This window comes from Phyllostomus discolor, chromosome 4, assembly GCF_004126475.2.
Source record: "Phyllostomus discolor isolate MPI-MPIP mPhyDis1 chromosome 4, mPhyDis1.pri.v3, whole genome shotgun sequence".
Taxonomy (NCBI): Eukaryota; Metazoa; Chordata; class Mammalia; order Chiroptera; family Phyllostomidae; genus Phyllostomus; species Phyllostomus discolor.
The window spans coordinates 27,723,136-27,734,229 of record NC_040906.2 but is presented as its reverse complement, the minus strand read 5'-3'; the positions used below and the strand labels follow the sequence as shown (position 1 = coordinate 27,734,229).

The window sequence follows — 11,094 nt, the reverse complement described above, 5'->3', positions numbered from 1 at the left end:
CCTCAAGCAGTGAACAAAACAAATAAAGCCTCTGCTCTCATCCAGCTTACACTCTATAGGATTCTTCTAACTCTTCATATGGTTTTATTTTAGGAAGGATGTGCTTGTTTTAAAATGTACTCAGGATTTGTTTTAATGAGTTATGGTAAGACATGCACACACGGAAATGACTGTCATGAAGGAGAAAGTTTTTACACTCACAGATCCCTGGAAACAGGAGGCCTATTTTGGACTTCTGATATCTAGAACTGTAAGATAATAAATGTATGCCTTTTCCTGTGTGAGCCGCTGGGCTGAGAGGAGTGTGCTCTCTCCTCTCCACGCCATGGCATGTGCTCATCCACTGATATCAGTGTACTCCGAAAAGGGGAAATCATCTGGCAAAAATGTCACTTTGCCTGCTGTGTTCAAGGCTCCCATTCGACCAGATATTGTGAACTTTGTTCACACCAACTTGCGCAAAAACAATAGACAGCCCCATGCTGTCAGTGAATTGGCAGGACATCAAACCAGTGCTGAGTCTTGGGGTACTGGAAGAGCTGTGGCTCGAATTCCCAGAGTTCAAGGTGGTGGAACTCATCGTTCTGGCCAGGGCGCTTTTGGAAATATGTGTTGTGGGGGCCGCATGTTTGCACCAACCAAAACCTGGTGCCGTTGGCACCACAGAGTGAACACAACACAGAAACCACAGAAACGATACGCCATTTGCTCTGCCCTAGCTGCCGCAGCCTTACCGGCACTGGTCACATCTAAAGGTCATAGTATTGAGGATGTTCCTGAACTTCCTTTGGTGGTTGAAGATAAAGTTGAAAGCTACAAGAAAACCAAAGAGGCTGTTTTGCTTCTTAAGAAGCTTAAGGCCTGGAATGATATCAAAAAGGTCTATGCTCCTCAGAGAATGAGAGCTGGCAAGGGCAAAATGAGAAACCATCGTTGTATCCAGTGCAGGGGGCCCTGCATCATTTACAATGAGGACAATGGTATCAACAAAGCCTTCAGAAACATTCCTGGAATTATTCTGCTTAATGTAAGCAAACTGAACATTTTGAAACTTGCTCCTGGTGGGCATGTGGGCCATTTCTGCATTTGGACTAAAAGTGCTTTCTGCAAGTTAGATGATCTGTATGGCACTTGGCGTAAAGCAGCCTCCCTCAAGAGTAACTACAACCTTCCCATGCACAAGATGCTCAATACAGACCTTAGCAGAATTTTTAAAAGTCCAGAGATCCAAACAGCCCTCTGAGCACCACACAAGAAGATTCATTGCAGAGTCCTGAAGAAGAATCCACTGAAAAACCTGAGAATCATGTTGAAGTTAAATTCATATGCAAAGACTGTGTGCCAGAACACTATTCTTCGCCAGACCAGGAATCACAAGCTCCAGGTGGATGGAGCAGCAGCGGCACTAAAAGCCAAATCAGATGAGAAGGGGGTTCCAGGCAAGAAGCCTGTGGTAGGAAAGAAAGGAAAGAAGGTTGTTGGCATTAAGAAACAGAAGAAGCCTGTGGTGGGAAAAACGGCTGCAGCTACCAAGAAACTAGCCGCTGAGAAGAAGCCTGCAGAAAAGAAACCCACCACAGAAGAAGAGAAGCCTGTGGCATAAACTTATATTTGTTTATTCTATAATGGTCAAGTCACTATGGACAGCTAGTTTTGAATAAACATGTCAAAGGCAGTGAAAAAAAAAGATAATAAATTTATGTTGTTTTAAGCTGCTAAATTCGTGGCTATATGTTACAACAACAATAGGAAACTAATACACTGTCTTTGTAAATGAACAAGAGAATATTTCTAGCCAACCTAAAAAGTACATAATTATTAAAACATTCATATCAATAATTTATATCATTTTGATTGTAAATAATTAACTTACAGAAGTTGAGCTTTCCTTTTTTATTTAGCATTGCTTCTCAAATTTTGAGCTTTAGATACAAGAGAACTTTCAAGTAATATTGAAATAATTAAATTTCTGAAGAATGTCAAACACTTAATTATAACTAGCATCATCTCCTTTTATCAGGTGAAAGAGAACTTTGTTGTTGTCCACTGCTGTCTAGAACTCAAAATAAAGTGTAGGTATAAAAGACGTCTGAACATCACTGACCTGTGCAGCTCAGTTGGCTGGGCATCATCCAGCAAAGTGAAAGTTTGCTATTTTCAATTATGGTTTCAATTCTCAGTTAGGGCACATGCTTGGGTTGTGGGCTGGTTCCCCATTGGGGATTCTGTGAGAGGGAATTACACATTGATGTCTCTCCCTTTCTTTCTCCCTCCCTTCCTCTCTCTCTGTAAGAATGAATATGTTTTTTAAAAAACTTAAAAAAGTCACTTGAACAGACATATTACTTTGATTATTTATAACAGTTTTTTGTCTTTTAAAAATTTTTTTTAATTTATTTATTTTTAGAGAGGGAAGGGAGGGAGAAAGAGAGAGAAAGAGAAGCATCAATGTGCGGTTGCTGGAGGCTGTGGCCTGCAACCCAGGCATGTGCCCTGACTGGGAATCAAACCTGCAATGCTTTGGTTCGCAGCCCGCACTCAATCAGACTGAGTGAGCTATGCCAGCCAGGGCTTGTCTTTATTATTTTTAATTTGAGCTTGAACTTTGAAAAGGACAATATTTAAGATATTTTTTCAGAGAGGACAAGATATGAACTTGTCATATAAGTAATTGTTAAACTTTGTAAGCCAATTAAAACAGGAGCTCTGTTAAACTTAAGATAATTTATAGTCTAATTTATTACTCTTTATTACATTTCACACTCACACAATAGAAGAATATTACCTAAATCTTGGGCAAACTAGGGATTTCTGAAGAACTTCATAACTGGACCTGTCCCTGTGCCATTATGGACAGTGTTTTAATTTTTTAAATATTTTTATTCATTTATTTATTTTTTTTTTTAGAAAGAGGGGAAGGGAATGATAGGGAGAGAAACATCAATGTATGGTTACCTCTCACACACCCGCTACTGGGGGTCTGACCTGGCCTGAAACCCAGGCATGAACCCAGGCATGTTCCCTGACTAGGAACCAAACCAGCAACCCTTTGGTTCACAGGCTGGCATTCAATCTACTGAGCCACACCAGCCAGGGGATAGACTGTGTTTTTAAATACTTGTTCAGGTAGATTATGGATCAATCTGGGGACACAACTTTAGGATTTATTAACACCTTGTTCATACGTAGATCACATGGAGTGTTCTCTCACATCTTGACTTAGTTCATTTGCATATTTTTGTGGACTTTTCTATTTTCCTTTGAGAAAGGAGAAAGAAAAAGTCATGCTTCCAGAACACCTTAGATTTCTAGGAGATTACTAAACTCCATTCAAGTCACGGAGAATAAGTCCTCCTGTATTTGGATTTTCATTCTAGCACACATTCAGTCTCATTTATATAGTTGTTATATAAACCAAATTAAGCCATATTAAAGTCCTCTATTCTTTGTTTTAAATGCATTTGCCTGAAGTTAGCCAAACTGCAAAGTTTAGAACCAACTATCATGTTTAGAGGGTATGCAGTCCTCCATAACACTGCTCTCAACTCTGATACTAACTGTGAATTTGGGGTTCCCAAAACCACCCTGTTTCAAAAGTTTGCTAGAAAGACTCACAGATTTCATAGAAAACTGTTATATTCAGTTACAGTTTATTACAGGGAAAGCTTACAGGTCAAAATTAGCCAATGGAAGAAACACATAAAGCAAAATCTGGCAGAGTTCCAAACACAAAGCTTCCATTGTCTTCTCCCATCAGTAAGGATGTTGTTTCCGTCCCAGCATCAAGATGTGACAATATTCGTAGATTATCACCAACCAGGTCCAGGGATTTTATTGGGGCTTCATCACCTAGGCATAACTGACTGACTGACTGACTGATTGATTGCCCACATGGCTCAATTCATCTCCTGGTTGATCACATAGTTGGTCTTTCTCTAATGGCCAATCCCTACTCTAAACAAAGACGGTCCTATCAGGTATGATATAGATTAGCTCCCAGAAGTCAAGGGCAAAGGCCAGACCTCTCTTTGGGCAAGGCCAAATTATTTACCATACACTGAAAAGAATTTCCATTTTTTTCTTTTTATTTAATTTTTTTCTTTCATTGTATAGATTTTCTCCCCCTTGATGGTGATACTTCTGATTACATATAAATGACAGATTTTTATGACCAATAAATCTTCAATACATTTTCAGTTATTTAATTCATAATGACCTACAGGCAAGACAAATAAAACAGAGTGCGAGAACAAAAAATCAAAAAGAAAACATAAGGAGATAGTTAGATCCTCTGCCTTCTGCTACCCGACTGTAACAAGATTCCCTGTGTCCATCTGACTGCCATCTAACATACATCAAATGACCATATCATAAACAAACAAAATACCAGATTTCATGTTGCTGCCACCAGCAGGTAAACACAAATCAAAACCAGAACAAATCCAGACTTGGCTATAACTCATAACAGAACCAGAAACAGAGAAAGAGATTTATTCAGTAAAGTTCTATTGCCACGTGACAGTCAACTCAAGAGCCAGAAAGATTATGTCTAGGTGAAAAGAGTCCTTCTAGCACTCTTCTCTGGCAGCACAGACTACTCAGGGCCAATAGGTAAATCATTTAGACAGAAAATTTATTTCCAAAGAAAGTTACTGGGTGGGCTGGAGTGGGAGTAAAAGGGAGAAAACTGTACTTGAACAATGATTGACTTCCGGCAAGATGGAGGAATAGGTGGACGCACCGTAGCTCCTCACACAACTAAGATTAGAACAACAACAATTTACAGCTAGAATAACACTCAGAACTGATAGAGGATTTATCTGAATGGAAGTCAGACAGCCAAGAAGTTGAAGCGGACCTGTTCAGTTCATCCAGACTGGTAGGAGAGAACGAGCCGGGCGGGCGCGGGTCGGCAGCACGCGGAGGTCAGGGAAAACTTGGCGCGAAATTGGCTCGAAAGCCATCCAGCGCGCAAGAATGCAGCGGGGGTCCCTGAGTACTCGAGAGGCGGCTGGCGGACCCAGTGAGGCGGCGATCGTGGGCCAGGGCAGAGCTCGCAGCCCAGGGTCCCAGAGAAGGGACTGAGATCCCAGGAGAACAGAACTACCACCATTGTTTCCTCCCGTCCCCACTCCCACCCCCGCCCCCACATATAATGTCACAATCTAGCAACTGGGGTGCCCAGCCCCGGTGAACACCTAAGGCTCTGCCCCTCACCGTAACGTGAGCGACCAGACCCCCCCCCCCCCCGCAAAAAAAAAGAGAGAGCAATGGCTCAAACAGAAGAACAAATCAGTGCCCCAGAACTCATCCTTTTGAGTGACCAAGAAATAGCTAACCTATCAGATGCACAGTTCAAAACACTGGTGATCAGAAAGCTCACGGAATTGGTTGATTTTGGGCGCAAATTAGATGAAAAGATGCAGGTTACCATAAGAGAGATGCAGGAAGATACATGGAGGAGAGCCAATAGTGAAGGGAAGGAAACTGGGTCTCAAAACAATACAGTGGACCAGAAGGAAGATAGAATCAACCAAGTAGGAAAGCATGATGAAATAAGAATTCAAAAAAACGAGGAGAAGCTTAGGAGCCTCCAGGACATCTTTAAACATTCCAACATCCGAATTATAGGGGTACCAGAAGGGGAAGGGGAAAAGCAACAAATTGAGCACGTGTTTGAACAAATAATAAAGGAGAACTTCCCCAATCTGGCAAAAGAAATAGTCTTCCAAGAAATCCAGGAAGCTCAGAGAGCCCCAAAGAAGTTGGACTCAAGAAGAAACACACCAAGGCACATCATAATTACATTAGCCAAGGTAAAAAACGAAGGAGAAAATCCTAGAAGCAGCAAGAGATAAGGGGACAGTCACCTACAAAGGAGTTCCCATCAGACTGTCAGCTGATTTCTCAAAAGAAACCTTACAGGCAAGAAGGGGCTGGAAAGAAATATTCCAAGTCATGAAAGACAAGGACCTACATCCCAGATTGCTCTATCCAGCAAAGCTCTCATTTAGAATGGAAGGACAGATAAAATGCTTCTCAGATAAGGTCAAGTTAAAGGAGTTCATCATCACCAAGCCCTTATTTTATGAAATGCTAAAGGGACTTATCTAAGAAAAGAAGATAAAGAAAAAACATGTATAGTAAAAGGACAGCAAACTCACAATTATTAACAACCACACCTAAAGCAAAACCAAAAGAAACTAAGCAAACAACTAGAACAGGAACAGAACCACAGAAATGGAGGTCACATGGAGGGTTAGCAATGGGAGGGGGGGTGGGAGGAGGAGAGAGGGGGAAAAGGTATAGAGAATAAGTAGCATAGAATGTAGGTTGAAAATAGATAGGCGAAGGGCAAGAATAGTACGGGAAATGTAGAAGCTAAAGAACTCATAAGTATGACACATGGACATGAACTAAAGGGGGGGAATGTAGGTGGGAGAGGGAATACAGGGTGGAGGGGAGAGAAGGGGGAAAGGGGACAACTGTAATGGCATAATCAATAAAATATATTAAAAAAACAATGATTAAAATAAAATTTAAAAGAAAAGGAAGTTACTAAGGCCAGTTTCTAAATCGCTTGCTCATCAAAAACCAAAATAGAACAAATAAATAAAAGAAAAATACTCACAAAGTTACCAAGGTTGCCAAGTTTACAATTGGTTTGTTAATAAAAGAAAAATAGTAATTTTTTCACACACTTATCTTACCTGTAAAACTTTCTTTCATCTTCAGATATCAGCATTGCAGAAGTCAGGGGTAGAGTTAATTTTCTTTAGGAGTCAATAATTTACAGAAAGGCTCACGGTTTCATTTAATTTAGGATCTAGAACTAGACCTTGGTTTTGTTGTGTCTTGTTTTTGTTTCTCAGAGTACAAACTGGTGTGTATGTTTCCTTTCTGTGAGATGTTATATGCATGTTTACCCCTAGTGGAAGTAGGTAGTGTCAATTTTGTTCCACATTCCTTTAGCTTACTTCTTGATATCTCCCTCCTCTGGTCTATTTGAATTATTGTATGGATTTAATTGTATGGAAAAGGTTACCATTTAGTGAGCACTTAATTTATGTCAAATAAAAATATGATCTTGTTAAATAGTCACAATAACTCTGTGAGGTAGATATTATTCTTATTTTACATACAAGGAAAGTGCCAGAGAAGTTAAATCATTGACTCAAGGACCCATAAATAGTAAGAGGCGAAGCTGAGATTTGAACTCGTTTTGTTAATTACTTACTTCTTTTGTATTGTAACTCTTTTGTATTCATCTGCTTTCTCTGCCAATTGTCAGCTCCTTGAGGGCAAGGATTATGCCTTGCATGTCCTTAAATGATGAGAACAAGTTATAGGGTCCAGCATGTAGTAGGAATATAAACTAATGAGCTGTCCTTTGGTATCTTACAACTGTTTAACATGCATAGATACTATTTTTTTTATAAAAGATAATGTAAGGTCCCGGTGGACAAGGAATGTTGAAGTTAGAGCAAAGATATGAATGTCAAAGAAAGAGGCCAGCTAATCATTTGTTCAGGGCCAAATCACAATATAGGTCAGGGTGTGGACCATTGCTTTACAAGTGAGAAGCACAATTTTGACAATGCATCCAGAGTTGATTATTAGTTCAGAGGAAATGACTCATTTTGTCCAAGCACAGAAGAAAGTGATGAGTGGGTGTAACTATATTTTAGCTGGTCAGAGATGAGACTTTCTTGGGCTGCACTGTACAGTTAGGTGACACAGTTTACCAGAATCACAATTAGTTATTTGTTCCCTGGGTAGATTAGCTTTCAAACATTTATGTCTCAATGTTCAGGAAACTTTTTAACTGAAATAGTGAGGAACTCAATTAAACAGATGCTCTTGATTTATAGAGACCACAGGGTAAAGTGAAGGAAAGACTTCAAAGTTCTTACAGGAACTTGTTAGAATGTGTGAGGCATGGAGGACCTAAGCCACCACCTATGCTGGAACAAAGAAGGTATGTGTCACTGGCTGAATACCTGACTTCAAGGTTCCCTGTTATCAGAAGCTACTCAGGCATAGCCTCAGGCCTCTTGCTGGAAAGCTGTTGAATCCTCACTGCCTCTCCCCTCTCCCTTGAACTTTTCCCAGAAACGAGGCCCATTAATCTCCTGGACTCTCTGTCACCGAATCAGCCATCCCTGACCAGAGGACATTGTCTTGCAAACACCTATACCTTGGGACAGATCATCAGGGTGACTCACCTCCCTGGGGTCTGCTATACACCCTTAAAAACCCTCCTCCCCTTTCCCTTGCTGTTGTAGTCTGCTCAGATTCAGCCTACCTGATGGCAGTTTCTCCCCTCAAATAAAAGCCCTTAATCGGAATTTTTTGGCTCCCAGTCCTTTCTTAGCCACCTTGGTTACCAAACAGTACTGATTTGATGGCAGGACATCCTCAGAAAGTGCTGAAGTGGACAGAGAGAGATAATAGGGTCATGAGAGAAAATCGTTGTACATATATTTGCATGAGCCAGACCAAGCAAGAAAGCATGGCTATTAGAACAGATGGTCTGAGGTTTGAGCCTGTTTCTGTCCATCTCCCAACATATGTCCAAATATGCCTGTTTCTTCCAAGCACCCATGGTCTCCTGGAAAGAAATGTCTTTAGCAAAAAGAAAAACATGTCACAAAAACCTGACACCTGCTGGATTGGGAGTAAAAAGGAGAAAACTGTATTTGAACAATGATTAAAATAAAATAAAATAAAATAATTGAAAAAAAAAACAACCTGACACCTTTAAGAGAAAAGGTTAGGAGACACAAAAGCTGATTCCCTGCTACCTGAAGAGGAACATGAACGCTTAAAAGTGGTGATCTACAGAAGATGGGAAATGGTGTGAGCAGCACTTGTATTCAATAACGTGGCAGCAGTCAACAGAGCAGAAGGATGGCAATACTAGCTGGAACCAGAGCAAGGGAATACAGAATGGTAGGCAGTACCTCTGTGATTGTACAATAGAAACAATCCCCATCTCCATCCTCTGGCAACTCCTAATGGAAACAGGGAGGGAGGTTGTATTATCTTGGGTTATTTAACTTCTCTGACAAGGAAAATGAGGGTGATAATAAGAGTAACTGCTGTTTACGTTTGTTGTGAGCATTGCATCATACAATGAGCACTGAAGATAACCAAATATATTAGTCATTATGTAGATAAAAATGTTCATTCATTTTAAAGTAAATCATTTACAAGCCACTCCAATACCAGTCTTATTGTTCTGGGAATGTACCAGGTACACTCGTGCCTTTTTATCTTTGAACATGCTGTTCTCTTGGCCTGGAATGATCTTTCTCTAGACAGCTCCATACAGTCATTTACTCAAATATCACCTCAATAAGGACTTTCCTGGCCATCCTGGAACATCTTACTCCCCTATCCTGTTTGGTTTTTCTTTGTAGCACTTAGTATTATCTAATACACTAGATATTTATTTTCTGCTTCTCTTCATTAGAATATAAGTTCTATAGTATAAAGATTTTTCTGTGTTTCATTCACTACATCCTAAGTGCCTGTAAGAATGTCTGGCACAGAGTAGATACTCAAATATTTGTCAAATACATGAAAGATGTTCACCATCCAGAACATCTCATTTCAGTCACAAGGCACATAGGAAGTCTCTGAGCAAAAAGATATCTTTTGCTACTATCAGTAGGTTTCAAAAAGTACCTGGATGTTGGGAACTGTCCTGCCTGGTATCAGAAGCTGTAACCCCCACCTACGCTAAGGCTAAGGGAATGCCCTGGGAACTGTAAGCCAGCAAGGAGACAAGCTTATCTCCCTGACAGGAGCGCAGCTTCTGCTCCTTCATACCTCACCCTGCCTGGACCCCAATGCTTGGTTGGTTAGCCAATGACGGGTAAGATTCCCCAGGTGGGGGATGACTTAAGACAGGCACCATCACTTGGGAGGCCCCCAAAAGAAGAACTTTGGGGGCTACGGCAAAAGGGGGTGATGGACTCTCGCCCTTTGGCTTTGACAGAGCCCGAGTCCTCCTGCTGTGCAAGAAGATCTCTTAATCTCTTGGCTGCCTTACTTCCCTTGCTCCACCTAAGCCTGAAACAATGACAGGGTGGTGCTGCCCTGTGCTGGAAAGGGCGGATTCCCCAGGTGATCAGGCCTAAAAAAGAAGATGTAAATTCCTGTGAAACCTTCTTTGTTTAGAATGCTTTCAGTTGAATGAGAAGGGTCCAAGGAGGAAGTTAGTTTGTTCCTTAAAGTCTCACAGCTCTTTGATCCTGACTCAAAGTAGACCCTCAGAGTTCCTTGTTACCTATCGTTTGATCCTTACTTCCTCGCAATGAATAATGTGCTTTACCTGAATTCTTATGCAAAATCAACCCAATAAAAGCCAGTTTGGAAGGTAAATTGGCACGCTCCCCACTAGAGGGGGTGGCCGTTCTATCCCTACTTCTCCACAGAAACTGGTCTGTCTCTGTGCATATTTTTTTCTTGAGTTTCGACGAGCCATCCGCAGAGTTCCGTGATCACTGCTGGCCGGTGACCCATGCATCACCTGGAGCCTCTGCTAGCACCTTGAAATAATTTAATCCCATCATTCATTGTCTCTGACACCGGCCCGCAGTGTCCGTGGATTTTTCAATGAGACGAGATACATTCACAGACTACCGAGTCCTGTGGAGAAAAAGGGACAGCATGGCTACTCTCTCAATGGAAGAAAGCCCCAACCCTTCCCTTAAAAGGTTTTTATTGGCTTTCAATTTTCACAGGAATACAGGTAAAGCTCATTAATCATTGTTAGGCAGTAAGGATCAAACAATGGGTAGCATACAAAGAACTCTGAGGGCTTATTCTGAGTCAGGGTCTGTTAGCTAAAAGGCCATGAACTCACTTCCTGCTTTGACCCTTAGCTTTTAGTTGAGAGCATTCTTAGCAAAGCAGGTTTCACAGGATTTTATGCATTCTTTCTTAGGCCTGATCACCCTAGGGAACCTGTCCTTTCCAGCACAGGACTGCACCTCCGTCTGTCATTGTTTCAGGCTTAAGTCAGGCAGAGGAAGTAAGGCAGACAAGAGATTAGGAGACTTCTCGCAGACAGAATGAGGACTCAGG

The 11,094-nt window shown here is 41.2% G+C and overlaps 1 protein-coding gene across 1 annotated transcript; it reads left to right on the top strand.

Moving 5' to 3' along the window:
* The first annotated feature begins 273 nt into the window (after window positions 1-273).
* On the top strand, window positions 274-1,683 carry LOC114495512 (60S ribosomal protein L4-like). Its single transcript, XM_036023053.1, is given in 1 exon segment — window positions 274-1,683. A coding segment is annotated over 1 exon segment (1,278 nt). The 5' UTR covers window positions 274-325; the 3' UTR covers window positions 1,604-1,683.
* The last annotated feature ends 9,411 nt before the right edge of the window (window positions 1,684-11,094 follow it).